This window comes from Micromesistius poutassou (genome assembly GCF_964030765.1).
Source record: "Micromesistius poutassou genome assembly, chromosome: 3".
NCBI lineage: Eukaryota > Metazoa > Chordata > Actinopteri > Gadiformes > Gadidae > Micromesistius > Micromesistius poutassou.
In genome coordinates, this window is record NC_140273.1 from 18466439 (window position 1) to 18493269 (window position 26831).

Consider the following 26831-nt stretch of genomic DNA (forward strand, 5'->3'; position numbering starts at 1 on the left):
CTTTATCCAAAGCGACTAACAATAAGTGCATTTGTCATAAGAAAGTGAAACAATATATCGCTGTTGGTGCAGTAAAGGATGTTCATAGAACCAATTGCAAAGCACAAGAAATCGCTAGGTTAATCCATTCCTGTATACAACAAAGATAGCTAGGATAAGATGCTAAGTGCATACATTAAGTGACCAGACGTACAACATGCAACAAGTAGGAGGGGAGGGGTGGGGTGGCTATGCAGAGTCTAGGTGAACTCTGAAGAGGTGAGTCTTGAGTCTTTTGCGGAAGCTGGTGAGCGACTGCAGTCCTGACATCGGCAGGGAGCTCGTTCCACCACTGCGGTGCCAAAACAGAGAAGAGATGTGACTTTGATGATCGACTTTTACTTGCTCTTATTGATGGAGGTACCAGACATCCAGCTGAAGTAGTTGAGCGGAGCGCTCGAGCTGATACACAACTACCGTTGTGTATCTCGATGGTTCAAACCTATAAAAACTTACTTTTCAAGGCTACTATTAATGTCAAGGTGCCATAACTCTAAGCATGGGTGAATTCTACACACAGGGAGAAGATGAAGTGCAACTAATATCTGCCTTGAGAATTTTGTTGTGTAAAAGTATGCTCATGGTTTCTTAACACCTGATTTAAACTCCCAAATCTTCCTCGCTGGAACAATTATCTATGACAAATTGGACAGTTAAAACAGCGACAGAGAGAGGAGAGGGAGACAGAGAGCAGATGTTCTTCCATACATACACAAACCTCCAAAACAACAACCACTCTATCAACAATGGCACATCTGGAAACCAAGGCACCATTTCCATGGCCACTCGAATCGGCACGAACACAGCGAACCCAGCTAGTCTGCTCACTGGAAGAGAAGTACAACCGCCAGCTAATCATTTAGCACGTCGGCGTTGACCTCCCCCTGAGATTAAACACAGAAGAAGACGTTTACTGGTGTCTTGGGATGTTGCTGCGCATCCATTGCGGGAATCTAAAGAGGATTCATCATGGCTTGACATAATTGGCCTTAATGCGAACCACCTGTGCAGACAGTATTTTAAAAAAATCACTGCGGTCTCTGTGGAGTCCCGCATTCCTCCCCCAGCATGAAGAAGCGCAAGCCATCCAGCGGATACTCACAGAGTTCCTTCTCCGGCCCGTGGTTCATCTCAGCGCACATTGCTGCCATTTTTACCCGTCTTTGGTGGTCTCTTTTTCTCTCTTGTCCCCAAGCTGGCTTTACAAACCAAATCAGAAACAACAATCCCCCTGCTCTGGTGGGGAAATTGATTTCACAGATAGTTCACCCGCAAATCAATGCCTTTGGCCTGAGCGGCTCAGAAGATCTCCGGATAGTGTGGCTGAGGAGGCTTTCAGAGGCAGAGAGGGAGGCCCTAGTGGAACACTGTTCCCTCCACGTTGTGAACTCGGGAGCCTTCCCGGATGACAGGGTAAACAGATCTGCTCTGAGGCAGCGTTCTCCTGGGGAATCCCCGGCCCCTCGCTCAATGTTCAGACTAACATGGGAAGTACTGTATGGGCGGGGGGGCTATGAATCCCCGAAAAGACATTCTGTGTGCTCGCTCTTTGAGCAGTCTGCTTATGTTGTTAATAATCGTTTGTTAAAGACGAGAATTGAGAAAGGAAAGACTTTACTTGAAACTGTACTGATAAAATAAACATAAAAGTAGGTGATCAACGAGTGAGAACTTTGAGCTGTGCACAAAGAGAGAACTGTGTCCAGAAACATGACTCATCAAACTTTAGTCTTTCAGAATTCCTACAAGAACAACATGCTTTCTTTTTTATTTTGGGCTGAACGTTCCTCTGGCGCTGTCATTTTAGCTGCTCTCTCCAAGCTCAGTGTAACTCATTAGAGATAACTTGCCCTTTCCCCCAAATCCTCAGCTGTGCTTCTTCTATCAAGCCCCTCTGTTCGACACTCCTCTGAAATGATGTCAGATGTTATTTCAGTTTGAATATAGAGAAGGGGGGAGTTAGAGCTATGGAGCCGTAGAACATAACCACCTGGAGGCTTTCAATTTGAATGGGCCAAAGAAAAAGTAGCATAATATTTGCTTCAGATTGCATTTATTTGTGGCTAACCATTATGCACCATTACCCTTAGGCTCAGCTCAGTGAGCATCCAATGCTCTTTCTACATGCTCAGCTATCCTAGCATGCCGCCTTAGGAAGTGGCAGTAAACAAGGGAATAACATGCACACCGTCCACACAGACATTAAGCCATTGTGTACTGAAGTCAGGAACTCCTCAAGCCTCGTCAGCCAAATTAAAAATAACAAAGCAGTGTCCCCTCGTCCGGTGAGATCATTGGCCAGGACCACAGCTTTCCAACCGTCTCAGCTCCAGCTGGCCACAACCAGCGCTGCACAATAAAGCTCTTCTAGAAGGCAATCAAATCTGTGTTGTAAGCAGTACAAAACTGCTTCTTTTTTTTGTTCGTCTGTTGGTCCACCACACAAACACACACACGACGCACATGCACGCACACACATGCACGCACGCATAAAACTGCTGTAAAGGCAAGAGTATCTTGTGTGCGCCGCACACAAACAGAACATCAGATGGGCCCACATGTCCAAACTGACGCATACGTAGGCACATGCACACATCAAACATGCACACACACACACACACACACACACACACACACACACACACACACACACACACACACACAAATGCACACACAATCTTCATACACTACCCGGTTTGGCAGATGGTACTATGGTAGCACACACAACCATCTGTCCATCTGCTGAGAAACATGACTAAATGGGTAAATTTACACACACAGGCACGAACGCACACACACACACACACACACACACACACACACACACACACACACACACTTGTCACCCACATGGGGAAAAATATTTAATGAGCAACATGTAAACCAGAGCACAATGCGATGCACTTAAATACAAACTCAAACCCATTTAGAACAAAGAACACTGGAGCCACCGCTGGGATTGCACCAGCACCGCCACGGAGACGGGAGGTTCGGTCATGGTTGTGCGAGACGAAGGGAAAGTGAGACAAGCGGATACAGGAGATGAGTGCCACGGAGCTTTTGCCTCCAGAGACGCTAGATTAGAACAGATCTTATCTAACCTCCACATCCATGGCCAAACAACTATCTCTCTCCCCCTGTGTGTGTGTGTGTGCGTGTGGGTGTGTGTGAGTGAGTGTGTGTTGGGTATGTGCCTTGTTGGGTGTGTTAATGTTGTATTTCTGTAGATATGTATCTTATCTGCATATCTGTTATCGGCATGTATGGGTATGTGTGTGTTTGTGCGTGCGTGTGTGTGTGTGTGTGTGTGTGTGTGTGTGTGTGTGTGTGTGTGTGTGTGTGTGTGTGTGTGTGTGTGTGCTGTGAGGACACATATTTGTCACAGAATGAATGTCAACACACTGCAGGTCTTACTGTGCACCTGTGGGTCTCTACATACATGTGTAATGGAGCCGGTGTGTGTGTGTGCGTGTGTGTGTGTGTGTGTGTGTGTGTGCAGGCTTGGAGGATGGGCCATATCTTTACTGTGGCTGTGGGAGTAGTGGGGACCACAGAACAGGACGTAGGTCTCTCAGCATCGGTGGGAAAAGTCTTTAACCCCTGACTCTCACCAGAAGCTTAAAGTAAACTGTAACTTCCCAGAGCCAGAAAGCTCCACATGTTGGGGGAGAGAGAAATGTCATGGGTGTGTGTGTGTGTGTGTGTGTGTGTGTGTGTGTGTGTGTGTGTGTGTGTGTGTGTGTGTGTGTGTGTGTGTGTGTGTGTGTGTGTGTGTGTATGTGTTTGGGAGGAAAAAAACAAGGGGAAAATTTCCTTTCATCTTAGATAACTCAGCTCGGAACATTTTTTAACTAATGAATAACTCTTATTTGAGTCATGCTTCCTGTGTGAAACCATCCGAGACCAGAAGCATTATATGCAGGGAGTGAATGTGTCTCTCCTTTAACTGTTAGTTTAAGTGTATTCATATATCAAACAAATGGGTCAACCATTTTTCAAAGCAACAGAATTGCAATAGAATCAATATGTACATTTAACCAAAAGATTCAGATGACGTATAAAAACTAGGTTATGTGCAAAACCTGGCCAAGACAGAAATGTGACAGACACATTACTATTAAATACAGGACATCTATCAAGAATAAAAGAAGAATAAAAATGAAAGCTTCTCTTACCATTTAACGTTTTTAGCATGACATCATCCGCCTGGTTCCAACCACATTTGACCTGTCCCACAGTGCCTCCTAGTGGCCTCTTAAGGACTTGCTTGCAGACTGACAGGCTAGTCAGATGATACAAGTTAAGGATCTCAGGCTCTCTGAGATGTATTATTATGGATCCCACTGCTTTTTATATTTAGACCCGCCCATACTGCCCAAAATCGCACAGTGATTGGCTAAATCTAAACTTAACCATCTCTTACCTACTACCTAAACATACCCATCTCTAACCTAATACCTAAACTTAACCATCTTTACCTAAACCTCTCATAACCAGCCAGTCATAGTGTAGTTCTTGGCAGTGTGGGCGAGACCTTACCAAGGAAAGCACTGGGCTCCATGATAAGTATAAATGTATTTTTATATATGTATATGTCTTTTTTTCAAGACTAGAGATGTGTCGAGTCTTAGACAATATCTCCACATGTGATGGGCAATACACCAACACTGTAACATCTCTCTCTACCTCTCTATCTCCCTCCCCCTCTCCCTCTGAGTAATGAGCTGTCAGGTAATGCTAACTATTAGTCTGTGATCAGTCCAACTTAGTTTGAATGGGAGAGAACTTAGCTCACATGGGCCTTCTCCTGAGGGTGTGTATGCATGCATGAATTTGTGCGTTTGTGTGTTTTTATGTGTGTGGGTGTGCATAGGTGTGTGTGCGTGTGTTTGGGAAAGAGACTGAAAGAAAAAGCAAGGACACACAGTATAATAAAAAAGGTCATGTGTTAATTTGTATATTTACATGTGAAGAGAGAACTTAGCTCACGTGTGCCTTCTCCTGAGAGTGTGTATATTTGAACGTGTGTGTGTGTGTGTGTGTGTGTGTGTGTGTGTGTGTGTGTGTGTGTGTGTGTGTGTGTGTGTGTGTGTGTGTGTGTGTGTGTGTGTGTGCCTGCCCTTTCCTATGACCCGCGGATGGAGACAAATCACCCAGTGTCCCTGGCTGGCCTTTCTCCGCCTTCAGAAGGTCAGTTCAAATGAAAGACGAATAGCTTCATTTGCTCCATGGTGCATAATGACCAGACCCAATTAGAAAACCAATTCACTTCCAGTTCATCTTATTATTTTAGGCACCGGGTAGGAATTCCATATCTCATTTCTGCTGGGTTCAAATCAGGGAATTGTTTTCTTTCTCAACAATGTCTAATCAGCCAATGAGTTTCCCAGCGCTCTCTCTTTGTTAGTTAACTCTCTCTCTGTTAGTTACCTCTCTCTCTGTTAGTTAACTCTCTCTCTGTTAGTTAACTCTCTCTGTGTTAGTTACCTCTCTCTCTGTTAGTTACCTCTCTCTCTGTTAGTTATCTCTCTCTCTGTTTGTTAACTCTCTCTGTGTTAGTTAACTCTCTCTGTTAGTTAACTCTCTCTGTGTTAGTTAACTCTCTGTGTTAGTTAACTCTCTGTCTGTTTGTTAACTCTCTCTGTGTTAGTTAACTCTCTCTGTGTTAGTTAACTCTGTGTTAGTTAACTCGCTGTCTGTTAGTTAACTCTCTGTGTTAGTTAACTCTCTCTGTGTTAGTTAACTCTCTCTGTTAGTTAACTCTCTGTCTGTTAGTTACCTCTCTCTGTGTTAGTTAACTCTCTCTGTGTTAGTTAACTCTCTGTCTGTTAGTTAACTCTCTCTCTGTTACCTCTCTCTCTGTTAGTTACCTCTCTCTCTGTTAGTTAACTCTCTCTGTGTTAGTTAACTCTCTCTCTGTTAGTTAACTCTCTGTCTGTTAGTTAACTCTCTGTGTTAGTTAACTCTCTCTGTGTTAGTTAACTCTGTCTGTTAGTTAACTCTCTCTCTGTGTTAGTTAACTCTCTCTGTGTTATCTAGCTCTCTCCGTGTTAGCTAGCTCTCATTGCTGGACATCTGCAGTGAACGTCCACTAAGTTATAAGACATACGAAACTCACACTCAAACCTAACAATGCTATTAATAAATAACAATGTTAGCATCAGTGTTCAGTTCAAAGAAATGCATTATACTTCTGTGTGATACATCTGTGCCTCAAATTGGGCTGGTAACAGTTCATGGACAGGTCTGCTTCAATAAAGCTACTTTTAGTCGTTATTGCCACCTTTCTTCTATCAAATGTAATTTAATTAGCAAGACAAACTCACATTAATGTGTTGAGATGTTTTCTTAATGTGATGTTAAGACACCACTTTCAACCCATGCAAATACTCCATTCTTTAGCCACAGTTCTTCTGTGCTTTTTAAAAGGTTTTCACACATGTACGATCAAAACGTAAAACCGTATAGTATGACTTTGAGAAAAATTATGGTTGTATACAATAGTTTATATCACAAATTAAGAACTGCAAATATCTCCCTTTATTGGAAGTACTAGTATAAGTAGTGGTCGTAGTGGTAGTAGTAGTAGAAGTAGTATTAGTGGTAGTGGTAGTAGTAGTAAGTAGTAGTAGTATAATTATGTCTGCCTCACAGAGCTGCCTCTCTGGCCTCTGTCTGGTATCTGAAGTATTAGTATATTTTAGTAGTAGTATTAGTAGTATTACTACTTCTGCCTCCCAGACAGCTGTCTAGAGATGGCAAGGAGATATGAAGGGAGCACAGATTTGTGTTTGATGCCTTGATGAAGGTCAGTCTCTCCTGTCAAGATAAAGCATTGTGTTTGACTGAACACCACAGACACATGCAGATACCGATCACAACACATCCACACACTGCCTTGAGCAGCGCTTGACTCAAACAGGCCGCTGGAGAAGTTGTTCAAAGAGAGGCAGAGACGAACCAAGAATGACTTATTACTTCTTATTGCCTCAGTATATGTTAGTATTTACGTGTGTATAATATATATGTCGAGATAGAGCATGGAAGGTTATATTTCTATAAAAGTGTAATATAAAATGTGTATTGTGGGATTACACGTAATCCAATTTAATCTGTGTGTGTGTGTGTGTGTGTGTGTGTGTGTGTGTGTGTGTGTGTGTGTGTGTGTGTGTGTGTGTGTGTGTGTGTGTGTTTATATGCTCTGTTCAGAATCCCATCCATACTGACTCTTTAAACATCCATGGCTCCAAGTGATGTTAGATCAAAGTAGTTAAGTTCATTGGACAGAAACCTACTGATTTAGGTCACATGACCACTTAGACAGGAAGTGAGCACCACAGTGAGTCACTCAGCATGGGAAACAGTAACTTAGACAGAGGACGGAAGGAAGCCTGGGATGTGTGTGTGTGTGTGTGTGTGTGTGTGTGTGTGTGTGTGTGTGTGTGTGTGTGTGTGTGTGTGTGTGTGTGAATGTGTGCGCATGTATATGTGTGTGTCCACCATGTTGAATGGGATTATGTCTTTGTGCAAAGCGAGCATGATGTCATTTTCTCTTGGGAAATTTGAGAATGGATAAGGAATTAAACTCATCTGTACTTAATATTCAGAGATATGAATAATAGATATACATATGTCATCAATAAACTAACCCAGCTATTAATCAGGCCTGGAGATAGGGTTTATCAGTTTAACCCTAGTTTAACAGTTAAACCCAAGTAAGAATCGAATAACTTGCAGAGTGTTGCAGAGTACAATCCGGGGGTGGTTGATCCATATTTTATAGATTTTTATTTATTGAAAGAACCAGTTTATTATGACTATGTAATCTTTGTAAACAGTGTGACAATGCAGCTCATTCAGGCTGGGGGGTCTACTGACGGTCCCTGGGGGTTACGAGGGAGCATCACCTTCTCTCCCTCCCTTAGACCACGTAATGGGGCCCCATCTGTGGGCAAATGACTGAGGTCTGCCTTCCACCAAGGGAGTGGGAACCAGAGGAACCTTTAACAAGGGATTGAGGACATGTGCTGCTAGATTTAAATTATAATTAATATCACTCATACGCACACTTGCACAAATGCAAGTTACCACACACAGACAGACAGACAGTCCCACAAATACACACACACACCCACACACACCCACACACACCCACACACAAATACACACACACACTTTCACACAGAACAAGTAATAGCGGCCCGTGATTGGGCTAAATTCTGCTAACGTTAGATAAGTGATATCCCCCAAAATAACAAAACATTTCAGTTTGAAAACAGAAAGAGTCAACGTCAAATTACCTGATTTAACTGTAAAGGATACCCATAATTATACTCCATTTTGGAGACCATTCACTAAATACTTGGCGATGCCGCTAATAGCAAGGTTAACATAGTTATTGATAAATTACCGATGCTACAATTTCACTTTCTCTCACTGAGGTTCAGCAAAGCATGTGGAGCACTTTCTTCCCCCAGAGAAACAGCCATTATATCAGTCTTCCAAGACAGTAGCAAGTAAGAAAACCATGCTTTAAACTGGGTTAGGGGACGACAATACGCCCATGAGCCCATATTAAAGGTAGCATCAGGGACATAAGTAAAGAGGAACGATGGGCCCACCATGGAGAAGAATGTTTGAAAACAACAACAGATTAGGTGTCACGTTATTGTACACCTTGGACATATAAGCCAGGCCATACACCGATCTGGCAGAATACATTTCTGTGGGTTATATTATGATCTGTCTCCTGGGAAAGATTCAGTTCACAACATTGAGCAAATCTGAACAATCTGATCTTTCACTGTAGTCTGGAATCTGAAAGTGGGGATCTTGCTGTCTATGTTGTTGCCGCATTATTATTTTTTAAACTGGTATCCAGTTGAATTGTTACAGTGTTTTGCAGGTACTCATTCTGTGTGTGTGTGTGTGTGTGTGTGTGTGTGTGTGTGTATGTGTGTGTGTGTGTGTGTGTGTGTGTTTGTGTGTATGTGTGTGTGCATGCCTGCATGTGTGTGTGTGTGTGTGCACATGCGTGCTAGCATTGGTACGTGAGCGTGTCTATGTGTGTATAGCACGTGTTGACATTTAATGCGGGGAATACACGAGTGTGTATGCACATATGTGTGCAGGCGCGTGGTTTGGCTCAGAGGCTAATTGAAGCCAAATGGGCACGGGCTAGCCACCTTGCTTGGGTTTCGTCTGAGGCATTCAATGACTTCAGCTTCAGCATGCAATGGGAAAAAGTGAAAATGGATGCAAGCAGAGACATTAAGGGCAGCAGACACGAGGCAAGGCGAGGGGAGCTCAATGCAGATTTACAGCACTGGTTAACAATGCTCATGCTACTCTAAACTACTCACAAACATATGGAATGTATTAACGTAATGACAACGACATCAACGCCGTAAAGAAAATAAAGAGAAAGTACAGATTTATCTTTGAGTCCAGCAGACTTGTTCTGACGAACCCTTGGGTGACCTGTTGAACTGTGCTACAATCTATCTGTGCGATCGCAAACGCAACCGCACATTGTTGTAAAACACATTCACATGACCACAATGGAAACTCCTTCACAGCAGCCATGAAACCGCCAGACGAATATCATCACCTGATCGACAGACCCTGGAACAACGTGTCAAGTGATGCCCCACCCAGAGCAGACTGTCTGCCAGCTGTACAGACAGACGGACCTCTGTGGACTAGGTTAACTCAGGCAGCTGACAGACAGGCAGACAATGCTGGGCTTAAATCACACAAGCTTCTCCTGTTACCGCACCACTTCAGAGACCTGGCACACTCGGAGAGGTCCCGTCTCCCTTCTCTCTCTGTGAGGGTGAGGTGGGTGACGGCGGGGGAGAGGGGGAGGAGAGGAGGGGAGGGGGCTGGAGGTAGGAAGACGACGATGGAAACACAAGGAGAAAGGAAACACACCAATGAGGTGTTCCGGAAAAACGTGTCTGGCCCCTTTCAAAGTGGGCATGAAGCCTTTTGGGAACGTTTCTGCACTTCAACTAGCATTAGGCAAAGTTGTAGTAGATTGAGCAGATCAAAAGCAATAATATCCTTTTCTCATCATATTAACATATACATACATCACAGACATGTTCTAACATCACAGACTCAATTCCCTTTGTGGATTTGATTTATCATGATCGAGATGCAAACTGATGTGCTCACACACACAAAGGATCCGTTAGAAACCACAGTCAAAGAGCCAAACTCCAACGCTTTTTAACTCCTCTTTCAACTAAACTCTTATAAAAGCAGCCTATTATAACAAACAAACTGATTCTCTGATCACTGATCAAATGACAAGTTGAGTTGAGTTTATTTTAGATGTTTTATCACAATGAACCACATTTAGCTACTAGCCAATTTCCATCTGCAAGCCGTCAGATAAAAATCTGTGCAACCCTATTACTTTACCATTGTATTGCTATAATATTTATTAATAATGTGAACTGGATTCACCCAATGCCCAACATGCATGTCTCCCAAGGTGCGTAGAACCCGGAGCAAGAACACTGCATGAAGACACACTGGATCTGAACCCTGGACCCTTCTCCATTAAGTGCGAGTGCACAAGCGCACAAACAAGAGCCCGAGAGGGACAGACGTGAGAGCGTTAAATAACTTACTGTCGGAGGGGACGGGCGACTTGCGGCCCGCCTGGCTGGGGGAGGAGCAGCGGAAGGTGGTGACGATGGTGTTGTGGTGGGGGTTAGGGTGTGGGGGGTGTGGGGGGTGCGGGTGATGGTGGCCGTTGTTCTCAGCCGGCGGGGCCCGGGTAACGCTGATCTCGGGCTTGCGCGTGTCACTGCCGGGGCCCCGGGCGTGGTGGTTCTGCTCGGGGGTCCGAGCGGAGGAGGGGCCGTTGTTGCTGCCGTTGTTGTTGTGGTTGCCGCCGGTGTCGTTGCGGCGCGTCGCCACGGGGTCTCCGGGCGACGCCTTGGCGAAGGTCACCTCCCGCTTGTGGCCCCCGGAGAGGTCGGAGGACTTGGAGTGTCCCAGGACCTCGGGCCTCTTCAGGGTGCTGTTCCCCAGGTAGCGCACGGAGCCCGGGCTGGTGACGTTGTCCAGCTGCTTGTTGCTGCAGGAGGAGGACGAAGTGATGTCGATGGACAGCTCAGAGCGCCGAGACACCGGCTCGGGGGTCTTGGAGCCCCCGCCGCCCATGATGGAGCGGGGCTGGGTGAGGCTGTGGTTGTTGTTGTTGGAGGCGCTGGCGCTGGCGGTGCCCAGCTCGCGGTAGTAGATGCTGGTCGGGGACATGGCGTTGCGGTGGGGGGAGTTGGCGGTCCGGCGGGACCCGGGGGAGTGGGAGGAGGTGTCCACATCCTCCACCTCGAAGGACCTCTTCAGAGCTGTAGCGGAGGGAGAGAGAGGGTGAGAACCAAACAGACTCAATCAAGGGTCAGTGGTCCTTCGTGAACCACGGTCGGTCATCAAACACATTCCGCCCGGAGGAACTTTAATGCCAAACCACAACATCCTATAACAATGTAATTTTGTTGAACCACATGGTATACAACCAATTAAAGGATTAAATATTGTTTATGGTGAGCAAGAACCCATTTATAAAATATTCATATAAAGTTTGACTAATTAGGCAGTAAACAAATGTGACTCTCTTCCCAAAACCGAACTTCAATTGTAATGTAGCCAATAAATAAATTGCTTGGGGTTTGAGGTTTGGGAAATTGCTGGAAAATACGTGAAAAGCCCCACCTAGATAGACTCTAAATTTAAAGTTTCTCATGCTGTTTTGTTTTAATTTATAACACATGCAGTTCATAGACAAAAAGCGGTACATCTGTAGTTCCTTTAGTTAACTACATATGGGTGGTGTACACAGCTGCAATAATTGTACACACAAGTTTTGTGCCATAAAACAAACAATTTCTAGAGAGACAATAAAGCATTGCAAAGTCATTGCATGAAAAAAATCTGTCCAAGACAAAGTCACAGAGGGATGAGCTTGTACCAACGGCAGGATGCACATAGGCGGAAAGTCATCTTGGAATTGGCTTCCATATTGGGGAGGTTATGCCAAGGCATTGGCCGTGAGATTTAAAATAATTAAAATGACACACTGCAGTGGTTTACACCAGCCAACTTGCACACAAGCCCAAAGGCCTCTTTCGCTGTGAAATTGGATGGCCTACATGTAGTCAGTAAAGCAGTGAATCTCAATATAATCTCAATCTGTATGTGTGTTGATATCATCGGAGTGTATGCTAATATAGCCACAGGTATGGACCATGTGTGGGCTCCACTGGCCTGCATGTAATTCGACAGCTAGCGGGAACAAAGAACTAAAGACAAAATAAAACATCAAAGCATCACCACAACAATGCATCGGCCTCTAATACTAATCTAGTTTACCCCTGGAAACTGAGTACCAAGCATAACCCTCCTCACGGAAGTCCTGCTCCTGTCAAACACTAATTTAAAGTCACCTAGCGTTAGCGGCTAAGGCTGCTCTCATATCATCCAAACCATCAGCCGTCTCCCCCTCGGCTCCATGTGTCGGTCCTCATGTACCGCCCAGAGTGTGGTGATACGTGAGGAATAAACCACGACAGGGTGTCCCGTTATTGGAAAATAACGTAGTGCGGGTGGTGATGTGGCGGCGGTGAAGCCGAGGTTGCTTACACCGCCCAAGTACATTCTTTTCCAATAACGGGACACCCTGCCGTGGTTTGTACAGCGTGTACCACAGCTACCAACGTGACTAAATATTTGTGACTTTCATCAAATCATATTGATTAAGTCAGCTGGCTTTGCTTTGAGCGTATTGTTTTTGAATTGTCATGGAAACATCTTGTTGATGACCGTTGTTTTAATCAAGTGGCAGCCATGGCACAAGGAGGAGGTCGGCTTCAGGGCATTCTGCTAGAAAGCCCTCTCTGCCAGAAACCTTTCAGAAAGCCGTCAAGTACACGTAGGGAGGAGGTGATGCAACCAAAAGACCAGGGTTCATATACTGTATAATTATTAGATTTAGGGCGCTTTCAGACCTATAGTTCGATTGCTTTGTTCCGCACCAGGCACATTTGTTTTTACAATTTAACAAACAGATGTTGGTATGGTTCGGTTTCACCTATGCATATTTCTAAACAAACCAAAATAGACCAGACAAACCAAAATAGACTGCAAAGACTACGCCAGTTTCGTGCCACTTTGGAGCGACAGCTTTTCATTGCGCTCTTGGGGCTGATTCTCGCCTATTACCTATTACGCCTATTATTGTTTGTGTCGGGTTCTGCAAACTATTCAGTTCGAAAATGAGTCGCGACTGCGACTCGAAAACAACGTCATTATGGACTGGAGTCGCGGACGGCGCATTGCACGACACTTCAAAGAGAAGAGACGTGCCCTCCTCCTGAATGACCATTTCATAATTTGCCGGCGATATTCTTGCAGATCAGCTAACCCCCCATCAGGTTGGTCTCCCAACACAGCCTAGGCTACATATTTTGTAAGCTTTAATGTGAACAGAGAGGGCGAGGGGAAATTCTGCATAAACATCGCTGTGGATACTTATTATTTTTTAGTTTTGGCCATAGACTACAGCAGGGCGGCCGTTCAATTCCAACCTTCAATGTGCCAAATGTGTTTCCAAGATTGTTTCCGCTGCAGGTCGCAAAAAAAAACAAGAAATGGTGGCGCCCATCACGTCAAATGTAGGGCTTCATAAATGTTGTGTGTAAACCAACGTGTGTGGTCATGGATGGTATGTCCATATTTTATTTTCATAATGTTGGATCTGTAGCGCATTGATTCAGACCTGTTTAAAGGCAGAGGTATCTCATTATTGAAAACGACACCCTAGTAAAATTCAATTTAAAGTGGTTAAAGTTTTGTAAGTGGACCATTCAAATGCTTAAACAAATGCTTAAAATGCTTCACGTTTTGCGGTAACTTTTTGTTTTCTTGAATGCAGAGATTAAAGAGCTACCATTGGTCAGCCTAATGTGCTGTGTCTGATTGTTGTCTGAAAGGTGTTAAAATAGCAAGCCACTTGCGGCACACAATTGTGTACAATAGGAGAAAATGTTAAACAGAGATTGAAAAGGAATTTAATCTTTCTGTTCTCACGCCTCACATTGCTTCTAGTCTGCAATCTCCTCAATAGGCAGTTTGCTATTTTTCCATTTACCAGAGAGTTCACGTAAGAATATGTATATTCTTGAAGGTGGATGCTTTCCACTAAAGACACATGTGTACCGTCCTGCTTAAAGATGTATTGCTTTGTTGTTGCATACAGTTATAATACAGTAATGATTTGGGAGCTGTGCAGGCCAACGACCGTCCAAACCACAGCAAGCCAGAAGCCAGCCTCCCGGTCCCACTCTTAACCATGCTCCCATTCCTTCATTTGCTGCACGACATCACAATGTGCAGTCCAAGGCCGTAGCGGCCTCCTAACTCACGCCAGCTAGCGAAGCAGCTCCGCCAGAATCTGCAGTCTGCAGACGTCATGATGTTTGAGCGAGGCAGCGGAGTCCGACTGCGTGGAGACTAGTGCTCTGTATGGTGAGACACTCGCTTCAAAACCCCTGGGTGGGAGGGCTACAGGAGGCTGCTGTTCAACTCTAATATGTCATGGCACATGTTGCTGTCTTCTCTAATGTCTTGGGACGGCTGCGGATGTGAGAATGTGAACTTTGCACGGGTGAGAGAGCGGAGCCTGCAGTCAGAGCGAGGACACGCTCAGGAGCATGATCCAATTGGCCATTTGGGATGGATGTGTGTGTTCTTTTGTTTTTACCGGGGGCGGGGGGGTTATATCGAGATGATCGTTTTTGGGTTTACTCTCATAGGTCATGAGGATGTCAGCTTCCATGTTGCAAACCACAGCGCCACGTTAACAAGCAAAAACTGATACAGAAACAGGGAAGATAGACATTTTCTTGAGGATAACAGGCCACTTAGGGCTCTTATTAGATTCTCAGTTCCCAGACTCATCAGCTTGAGAAGACTAAATACACTGTACCCCACCATACACATCGTCTAGTCACCAGATTATCTGCCTATCTCTCTTTACCAGTCTGTCTGTCTAGCGTCTATCTCTCTTTACCAGTCTGTCTGTCTAGCGTCTATCTCTCCTTACCAATATATCTGTCTAGCTTCTAGCTCTCTTTACCAGTCTGTCTGTCTAGCTTCTATCTCTCTTTACCAGTCTATCTGTCTAGCGTCTATCTCTCTTTACCAGTCTGTCTGTCTAGCTTCTATCTCTCTTTATCAGTCTGTCTGTCTAGCTTCTATCTCTCTTTACCCCTCTGTCTGTCTATCTCTCTTTACTATCTCGCTTTACTAGGGCTGTCAAGTTCTGTTGATTGGTCGATTGGTTGGTCGATATGAACTTGTTTAACCATATTCTCATTAGTCGGACAAATCGCTGGGGTACCTTTCATGAAGAAAAAAGCAATAGGTTAGAAATAACATTATTTATTAATTAAAAAAATTATATATAATAATAACAATAATAATACAATGCTCCATAGTTTATGATTAATAATCATATGGTTTAAAATACTATAAAACTAATAGAAAACAGGCAGTCAAAACTTTGAACTCACCCAACTTAAGGAATATGTCACCGAAGTGTGGAAGTATTTTATTAAAAATTATCACACAAATGTATAAGGGATATCATCTAAAAGTGTTGGGCATACGCTATTTTTCCATGTTGTCAGTGATGCTCCATGAACGGGTTAAGTTCTGGAATGTGAACGTATCAGAATTGGCACCGTAGCACGAATGGCTGCGGCCTTCATTGGGACCCATTTAATAATCACAGAACAGAACCTAAAATCCACTACGACGTGTGTTGTTTACTACGCAACACTGCTCCGTGGCTCGCCTGCTGTGAACCACATTACAGTAAAGCTCAGCCTCTACCAAGAGTGGATTAAACCCACTGACTTCCTCCGCACTTAGGCCTATGTGATATTTAGGCTAGCAGGTAGAGTAGAGAGCACTGGAGTTCATCTAGAGATAACGTATATATTTCAAAACATCCCCCCCATCAACCAATCGATTGGTTATAGAGTTGGTTGAATTTCAGTCGACCAAGATTTTCTTTGGTTGACTACAGCTGTACTCTTTAGCAGCGGGTCTGTCTAGTGTCCATCTCTCTTGACCAGAGGCTCTCTCTCTCTAGTCAGCTATCTCGGTCCAGTGTCAATAATCTCCCAGCGCTCCCAGGGGGTGACACGATGACACAGCATAACAAGTCAGATAGTCCAGCTGTAGGCTATCTCTGCACTAGCTTGCATGCTAATGGATGCCCCCGTAACTCTCAGTGTTATCTTTGGAAGGACTCAAGGACGGACCCAGAGGCAGACTATCTCAGCCCATATAGAAGCCTCTCTGTCAGGTGTGAGGGGGAGAGGAAGACCAAGGAGGCGAATGAAAAAATAAATGAAAAAGAGAAATAATGAAAGGAAGTACGATAGAAGGAAAGAAAGGAAAGAAGTGAAGTAACAAAAGAGCGGAAAGAAACAGAAGGAAATGTGTTGTGAAAGAAATGATGAAATAAGGAAAGAATGAAAGAATGCATGAAAGAAATAAATCGTTATAAAGAAAGTAAGGTAAAATATAAAGAAATTAAAATAAAGAAAGAAGGAATAATACAGCCAAAAAAGTAGTATAAGTGGAATAAGGGAATGAGAAATGTAGAAAGAGGGAGGAGGGAGGAGGGCTCCAGATTAGAGAAGAAGATAAATGTAGTAACAAAGCACGTAGAGAGGTCACAGCAGCAGAGTCAGAAAGGAAAAAGTGTGTCAACAAAATACAGAAGCAGGGACCCGTCAATAGGCAAGCCAGGGCTGTACTGTGGTCCACACAACTATAGCCAAGTATAAAACCAACTTTTCCAGGAACTTCTGATCTTTCTTAAGCCTTTGAATGTGTTCGAGTTATATTTCCAAAAAAAATACATTGTGAATATGAAAGAGATAAAGAAGACTTTTAACTCTGTTTGCATTTCTAGTCTTAGTTTTAGCCTGGTCTGACCTGGGTCTGAGGGTCAGATCAGCCTGGTCTGACCTGGTCTGAAAGGTCAGATCAGAATTCATTATCATATCAAAAATACTAAATATATTGCAGAACTGTAATGGAATTCAGTTTAAAAAGTTATGTTACTCAAAGCAAAACTCTAGATCCAATTTGTGCGAAACATGTAAATAGGGCATCAAGCCCAAAGCTCTGACACTTGCCAAATACATTTACCCAGAGACAGAAGCTCAGTCTCGGCTCTGCTTAGTATTCTAACCAAATCCCTTCCGTAGGTATGTTAGAGTTTACCCAAATTGTCCTTACACAGCCTTGAACTCCAATCTCATCTCGTAATTACAGCCCCGAGCAATAAGGAAATCGATCAAGATCTCCCAACTATTCAGCCTTAGCAGTGTAACATACACAACCTCTTTGGCCCACTGAACTTTTTCTATATGCATGTCTGAGTGGAGCTTGTGTCAACAGCGGGAGAAAGTAGAAAATCCTTGCGGTCCGAGGAGGATAAATAAAACAAAACCCCATTTGACATGGGCAAGGCCAAACAAAAAAGTGCTAGAATTACACTGTGGGATATTCTGCTTGGTCAGTCAGAAAGGCGTAATGCTAGGCTGTTAAAAAGCTGTGGTGCTGGCGGATGCCAGCTGAATGGGCAGGGGCTGATTCATGTGGAGGAACCGTGCGGAGGATCACAGTTTCAGATTTATTGGGTAGTTCCCTTCCTCTCTCTCGCTCTCTCTCTCTCTGTCTCTCTCTCTTGTGTCAACTGTTTTCATTCATTGGGGATGGTCGGTTCTCAGCAGGTAAAGTAGCCGAGAATCTGATGGCAACATCCACACCCAAGGGTTCATTTCAGAGTGCATGGACCTGAACGGAAAATGCTTTCCCTGACACACACTCAAACACATGCATACACACACACACACACACACACACACACACACACACACGCGCGCGCGCGCATGCACGCGCACGCAGACACACGCATGCACACACACACACACACACACACACAAATACATTCACACTAAGCTAAGCTAAGCTAAGCAGTCAAATATATATATATACATGGTTATGAAGTGCTTGTCTCTGTGCTGTCTAGGACTACCTCTTGGCAGGTCCAACACATCCCTGTCCTCGCCTCTCCAAACTCACCATCAGCCAATTGTCAGCGATACAAATCCCATGCAGACCGCATACCGACTGATTTACACCATTGGCCATCAAGAATCGAAAAGAATCGCTCGAGTTACAGGGAAACAGCATTTACTGCACACACACACACACACACACACTTTACACACTGTGGGGAGTTGTGCTGTAATAGAGGTCGGACACAGGTGAAGGAGGTGTTTGTGGGTAAGGGGGAAGGTGGGGCAGGTGGTCGAAGGCAGCCAACGGAAGGGGGTGGGGGGGGAGGAGGGTTGAAGGGGAAATTTATTTGATACAGTCGGACTGGAAGTCATGGCCCCTCGTCGACATGACAACTGTGATCTGTTGGCAAGTGGGCAAGTCGTGAAGTCACTACAGGCTGCGTTGCTCGTAAAATGAGAATCATGTGCGGGATTATGTGGACCAGAGGTCGTCTCTGCAGTCACAGGTGTGACACACCTGTAAGAGATTCCAGAATGTATTTTCTATATTTTTGATTGAATGCACAGGCTGCTTAAAAAGGTTTGGAATGGTTTTTCTAAGGACTATAGAGAACAGTAAAAAGTCGAATGTATGTTAAGGTCACATGGTTAGTGTGCAAGCTTACACAATCACACACACTCACCTGTCACAACCACATAGCCAACTTAATAATCACTACCTTTTAGCCAAGTGCTGACAAAGTCACACACACACACACACACACACACACACACACACACACACACACACACACACACACACACACACACACACACACACACACACACCTTGGCCTCATACTGGATCTATCCATGGTATGACCTCTCCTTTTATTTTAGTCCCCCTCCCCCTCCACACACCACTATGTATTTCCTAGCTCACACGTGATCGTAAGCATTCTGGGAAAGAAGAGTTTGACATCTGAGTGGCCAAACCAGCTGGAGGAAGAGAGCACTGAGAAGGCAAGAGAAACAGGAAGTGATGTAAGAAGGACAGATGAAAAGACAACAGATAGCAGAAAGACGGAAAGATAATGTCATCTCAAAACAAAAGAGAATAACTTGCTGTTTGAGTGTGTGTGTGTGTGTGTGTGTGTGTGTGTGACTTTGGGACTGTGTGTGATAACAAAGTGAACCAAAAGAAAAGGTTAACAAAATGAAACGCCATGTCAACATAATCTTGTCATATCCTTGTTTCATGTAAATAGAAACCTGTCAAACCATCAAAAACGGCTTGTGGAGGCAGCGTCAGGACAGAACGTTACACAAGTCATGACCAATCACAAATTCGACAAAGACACAAGAATCCACAAACAAAATACCAACCTTGAAAGTCAGATACAATTCCTTCCAAGTGTGGACTGAGCCCGATATCAGACATATTGGGTTAATTCCACTGTCTCTCTGTTGAGTCTTTAGGATTCAAATGAGTGTCCAGGGCAGCTCTGCTACAGTCCTGACTTCCTACTTCACTTTATCACTACATTCAGACTTTAGAGACAGGATGAAACAAGCCACCTCCTATCTTCTCCTCCTCCTCCCTCTTCCTCCTCCTCCCTCTCCTCCTCCTTCTCCCTCCTCCTCCTTCTCCCTCCTCCTCATCTTCCTCCTCCCCATCCTCCCTACCCCGTAGCAAGCTCCCCATCACTCTGTCCCTTTCCTCTGTGGCGATAAGCACATGCATGCCTGAACTTGCCAGTGTGTGTGTGTGTGTCCAGTGTCGGCAGACAAGCAAAGGACTATTAAACACACACACACAAATAGAAAGGCACGATCACATGGAGGCAAAGACACACACTTCCACAACAGAGAAATAAACAGACATGTTCACACAGACGTGCAATGCTCATACATACACCCATACAGACACAAACTCTCACAAACACACACACATGCATGGAACTTGGCGCACACGAAAACCATTTCCAACTAAAGGGTGTATCAAGTACTATTTTCTCTCCTAGTCTCTGAGTGCGTCTGACAGTGCACGTGAACAGCGAGTCTCTTAAGCCCAGTTAACCTGCAATCAAGCCCGCCATAGAAATGCTCCATTACCAGGGCAGGGCCCGGGGCCTGAAAATGGCCCTCAGAAAGGAATTCTCATTCCACTAAAAGCTAACAAGAGCTGACCTCCACTTAGGAGAGTCAAAGCCAGTGCAGAGATTTCACTCAGTTAATACTTTTGAGTCCACGGTTTGCAGAGCAAACAACGTCGTCCACAACTTCCCATGGCATGATAATTGGTGTGCATTCACATGGCTAGACGGCAGTACAACGTCAAAAAAACAACCAAAAAAAGCAGAAACCTGAAAAGCCTTCTTTGGGAGGACGATGACATGATGTCTATAGAGTGTGGCCTTTGGGGTTGCCAGGGAACAGAGTCGCACTGACTCGTCCCCTGTGGATCAGTATTAGCAGGCGAGGGGGAAGTGTCTTCCAGACTGGGTAAGCTAGTACAGCTCTGGAGGAGTGCAACTACAGGAGCTGGCGTTTGATGTGGGACTCTGGTTACACTTCTCTCACTTCTCTCGCGCTTGAGAAATCCCGTTGCTCATTTAGCGACTGTTGCTCTGGGTATTGGAGAGGGTGTTGAAAAAATACTGTAAAGTGGTAAAACATTGGGGCCGTGGTCGTAAGTTGTACACCGGATGGTATGGAAATAGAATGGTGCTGTAGTGGTTGTTATCGGCCAATCTTTCAGCAGGGGGTTCCTCAGTGAAGTGTTTCAGATGCCATCGCTGTAATTATTGACGCATTTTTCAAAGTGGTGGTTTCCTGTTTGCAACCAGACATGACATGACAGGAAATTAACTTAATGATGACTTCTATTCTTGGGTCAGTATCTCAACTCCCACTGGAAATGGATAAAGAGGACCAGAATATTTTGAGAAAGACTTGAACCAGTGGCAATCAGGAAGCTGTCATCGCCTCGAATGAAATGGAACCAGGAGATAAGGATGACAGAGGTGAAGAGACTGTTTAAGGCTGAAGGGCCCGTCTACGATGTACTTTTTTACTACAATGTGCAATTAAACGTTTTTCAGGATTTTTATGGAACAAGATACAAAAACAGTACAGTGCCTCAGTGCTCAGAGAAGCATAAACAAATGTACCCATCACATCCATGTCCATTTCGACCTCTGGTACCTAATTACCAGGGGTCATTTATTTTTACACACGACTCTCAAAGTAATTTTTGTAACACATCAAAACAACACGATCCAGATAAAAAACACCATCCACACCCTGTGTTGTAAAAATACATGTTAAAAAAAGTTGAGCATAATGAACTTCCACTGCTCAGCCTATTGACAGTCACCTCTCTGTTTCCACGTGCACTAACAGCGCACGCTATGTTCTGCCCTGCCGGTGGAGGTAGGATACCGTGGCCTGCTGTGTGTGTTTTATAGAGTGTGTGTCGGTCAGAATGAACAGCCGCATTCTGTCGGACCAGAGTACAGCCCCGGACCCACCTGCTGCCCCCCTCCCCGACCCTGACCCTGACACCTGGGAGGTCAGCGGGACATTGTGCCCTTTATGACGTGGTGGTCTGGTTACCAACAATATCAACCCACCGGGAGGTGTCCGGGGATGGGGAGCAGGGCGACCGGCCGACACAACGGTCCCCCCTGAATGTTGGCCATGCACTAATGAAACACATGCCCCGCAATGTACCCCACTCCCACACACACATACACAAACATTTGCACGCACATACACGCACACACATACGAGCACATGCACGCACACACACACAAACATTTGCACGCATGTACACGCACACACATACAAGCACACGCATGCACACGCGTAAACGTGCACACACACACAGACACACGCACATACACACACAATTGTGCACACGCGCACACACACACAAACACACACACACACACACACACCAACCTTGTTGTTATGTGTTGTATAACAAGTGCCTCTGTGGAGGAGGTTATCTCGTATGGATCTCAGGCATGCTGACAGCTGCCCCTAGGTGTGTGTATTTGTGTGTGTATGTGGGTGAGTGGGTGTGTGCGTGCGTGTGTGCACACCCATGCGTATTCATGCATAAGTGTCCATACACGTGTGAGTGCCTCCCTTTCCTCTCTGCGTCCCTGTGCTCCTTCACTTTAGCAGTCGACCAATATGGTGGAGCATATTCATAATAACAATACTCCCATCCACCATCAGCTGTAGATCTGTTTTTCTAAGACACGTGCGTTCACGCTATAGGCCCACATAATCCATCCACATATAGAGCAGGGTGTGTGGCCCGCTGTGCCCCTGGGAAAGCCCTGGTGTGGGGGCACTATAAACCATATAGCCCCACGGCCCGCACTCATTCATTAAACCCAAACACCGCCCCTTCACCCCCTCTCCCCACCCCAGCCAGTGTGTATTTATCTAAACATGGAGACATGCTCAGGAAGGACTCTGAGGTACAGAGAGCCAGAGGAGAACACTCCAAAACAACATCTGGTGCGGTGTGTGTACTGTGTGTGTCTGTGTGTGTGTGTGGCTTTGTGTGTGTTCTCTTGGCTATGAGGATACCCGGTACACTTATGAATGTGCTTTGCTGATCTGACTTTTAACTGGAACGTGTATGTGCAGGCATTTAGGTCTGTGTGTGTGTCTGTCTGAGTGTATATGTGTGTGTGTGTGTGTGTGTGTGTGTGTGTGTGTGTGTGTGTGTGTGCACATGTGTGTGTATCTGTACCTGTAAAAAGATGTAAATACAGTGCTGCAGAGCCAGGAAGTAGCAGGCAGGTAACCAGCAGAGCAGGACCCAGCGCTGACAGACAGATGGCTGTGTTTGCTTTGTACTCTGTTTACACTAACAGCTGACATTGTGTACACATGTAATCTCATTACAGGTAGGAGATGAACGGTAATTACAATCACACACTATAAAGAAACAGCAGAACTTCACTCACTGTCCGCTTTGCTTGTTGTCCTCAGACCTCCATTACTGTTCTTCTCCCTCTACTTCTTCTTCCTATTATTATTATAAACCAACTGCTACCGACGCAAAACACAACGTGAGCATTTCCACATAGTTGATTGGCTGAGGTGGAGTTGATTAATGTACTTTTCCTCTGTGAGGTTTCTGCAAGCCTATAATAACGTTGAGGCACATTGAAAGGCTTTTCTGTGCGGTCAGCGCAGGACCAACATGAAAACAACACAACCACAAACACTAATCTGCAGGCACCGACCCCAAACTTTTCTCCCTCGTCTGTGTTATTTATACTCACTGGCTGCTATGGGTTGGGACTCAAACCTATAGGCCTCTGGTTTTGGGATCCCATTCCCTTAAGCCTTTGTAGTGACAATGTCACATTAAATCCTCATCACTCAGGACCAGGCTTCATAGAACACAAGACCTACTAGAAGTTCAACTCAGTTTTGGATAAGTAGTACGTGCATGTGCTCTTATGAGGCTTGGATGATTTCATACTGGATTTGACCTCACCCACTTGGTCCTACGTGAGCATGCTGGTATCCAGAGGGAAACAATAGCAAAAGGATGTGCTCCATGTGCTGAAGAGAGGCTTCCTGGGCCGGGGCGGTGCCTTATAGTGTAGTTGTCACAAGCCCCCGCTGGGAACAGAGGGCGGGGCGGCTCTCCCCTCCACCACAAATAATGTCAAACAATGCAGAGGCTGCTGGGGGCAAATGAATGGAGCTGTTGACTCATACAGGATATCCTGTTGGCCGCCATCACAGGACAGGAAGGAAGGCTGATTTCCTTTATTTCACTCACTCCGAGTTCATGCCGTGTGTGTGTGTGTTTTGTGTGCACTTTAGAAACTTTGGAAGGGTGGATATATCAGCACTTTGTATTGTGTGCATAAGCAAAATATGGCTGAGAGGGTATGCATAAACTGCATGACACATACTTTGTCCTCTCAAAGAAAAAGCTAAAAATCAGCCAAATGTTTGCACTTTACAGAACACCAATGCTCCACATGTATGAGCTGGATTTATTGGAACTAAAAGTTACTATAAAGACTGATAATGTTACCAAGAGTCATCCCCTTGGTGAACAGCAGGATCGTGACCGTCTGACCGTCCTTTTTAAGGTTGGAAAATTGCCATTTGTTTTGGATTAAAACAGACCACACAGACATAATCATAAACATAACTTCAACAGGCTTCCTGTAGTTCAATTGTTCTTATATATAATATTATATGTAATTTCTGCCTTTAGCGGTCTCTCAATCAAAACCATAACAAGGAGGTTGTTTTCTGTTGCCTTCAACACACGTGAATCAGGCAGAAATCATGTTCACGGATGAGGTAATGTATGAACGTTTTATTCATGTTATGTTGACTCACGTTTATTCACGTTACATCACTTTAGTCACCCTTGGGGAAACCATCCAGAACTAAGAAGCAGCCTTCCAACTGGAATACGCCACAATGGAGGTATAAAAGAGGTCCATTCATACACACATTCATGGACACGCAAGGGCACAGATACACAGACACACACACACACAGACACTCGCGCACGCACATGGACGCTTTCTGTGTTTCTCTGCCCTCCGTCCCTCCTGGCTGAAGCTGCTATCGCAATCAAAAACATCTGAGGGGTATCTGAAAAGATTGCCCGTAGCTATGGCAACACGTCAACACAAAATTACATAACAACCTCACTTCAACCCTGACGTCCTCGTCACCCCCTGCCGAAATCAGCCCGCATCCCCGTTCCCATTTCTCTGTGAAGTATAAATCATTCACATGCATGGAACTTTCCCTGCGAAATGGTGGCCCAGTGCTCACACTCACACAGCAACACTGCCATCAAGTGGTGAGGAGAACTACAGCAGTCGGCCAGTGATGTCTAGACAGCACATTCACCACTGCATCCAAAACTAATTAGCAGCTTTCCTGATGCCAAGCTCTAATCTGGTCAAAAAGTCGTAAAGCTACCTCCGTCAGAGGGGAGATATCTCCGACAGAGCTATCTAATGGGTTAGTGTGGGTGAATGACACCCACCAACACTGTGTGCCATCGCACTGGTAGTAAATATAGGAGGAAATTAAGTGGTGGAGGAAGTACACATCCATATGGACATGGACACACGCGTGCGCAAATGCACACGCACAGAAAACCTTACACACAGTCAAATAAACACAATCTGGTTAGCTCCCTTTCTCCCAATCTATTTTTTCACTCTCTATCCCTCTCCCTCTCCCCCTCCTATCATTTCTCGCTTTGAACCTCTCTGTCAATCAAAGCTTATCCAAGCCTCTTCTTCCCTGAACTCGCTGAGTCTGAGCGCGCTGACTACAGATCCACTCTCTCCGAGCCCTCACAGAGTCCTGAATCAAAGTCTTAAACCCTCCTGCTAATTAAAGTGCCATTGGCGCTGCGCAGCGGAAGATTGGCTGTCCTCATGCCGTGGCTGTCAGACTCAGAGTGGGCTCCCTGGGAAAGTCTATTGATCGCCTCTCAGCGTGTATTCCCTTCAGTGAGACGGCACACAAAACGGTTTCTTTAACGACAAAATAAGACCCTCCACACTGAGCCATTTAGAGGGAGAGCAGAGAGTCTGGAAAGAGAAGAGACGAATAGGCGTTGGTTATGATGATGCAGTCCAGAGGTGAATCAGATGATCCAGGAAGGGCTGCAGACGGAAGAGAGAGAGACAGAGAGAGAGAGAGAGAGAGAGATGTCAGGCAGACAGAAAGTAAGGTAATAGAGAGAGTAAAAGGGGAGATGGCAGGCAGAAAACGTACTTAGACAGACAGACAGACAGACCGACAGACAGACAGGTGTCTAAACATCTGTCGCCTGACCCAAGAGAGTCAAGCACCGCAAGTCAAATCAAGGCAGGCAACTGCTTCCTTCAGCAGGCGACAAAACCGTTTCCTCTCAAGTTTAACAAGGGTCGGGGGAAGAAATCACATTCTTCTCCAAGGAAGAAAAGCCCTCAATTTTAAAGTTAGAATGTTGTAAAAATTGTTTCAAAACTTACCAGCTATTCTGTCTCGCTCCATTCCTCAATCACTACCTCAAATAGCCACATGTAACTTCTCGTTTCTCTCTCTCTCTCTCTCTCTCTTGCTCTCTCTCCTCTACGCACTCCCTCCCTTAGTTTGCAGAGACTTCCCCCTTTTTTTTCCCTTCTTACTTAGTCACTTTGTCGCTCCATGCCTAGCCCTCCCTCTCTGCTCCCTCCTTTTCCTCTTTCTCCCCCCCCCCCCTATGTTTCTCTGAGTCGTACGTTTCTAATGCCTTCAATCTGCTGGAACAACAAGTGGGTGAGTCTCAGAGCCATGTGCTGGTCTTATGGACCTCTGCCTCCTGTGTCCCTGCCCTGTCTGTCTGTCTCTCCCTCCCTCTCTCTCTATCTCTCTGTCTCCCCCTCTTCCTCTCTCTCTCTGCAGTCATATATCACATGTTCCTTTGTCCCGTCTGTAACTTCCTCTCCACGCATTATTTATTATTGAGTCATAATTACACACATTTTGTTCGCCCTCTCTGTTTCTTACTTCTGCACTCTTTTACACCTCAACCACACACACACACACACACACACACACACAAAAGCAGACGCCCACAAACACACACACACAAAAAACATATGCACACACACAAACATGCACACTCCGGCATACTGATGTACA

General features: G+C 45.1%; 1 protein-coding gene across 1 annotated transcript in view; it reads right to left on the bottom strand.

The window, feature by feature from the left end:
• Positions 1-19628, bottom strand: part of septin9b (septin 9b) — a 48152-nt gene extending 28524 nt beyond the window's left edge. Inside the window, 2 exon segments of the mRNA XM_084466002.1 lie at positions 10680-11405; positions 19524-19628. Of these exon segments, the coding sequence (XP_084322128.1) occupies positions 10680-11405; positions 19524-19578 (781 nt within the window). The 5' untranslated portion in view covers positions 19579-19628.
• Positions 19629-26831: the final 7203 nt, after the last annotated feature.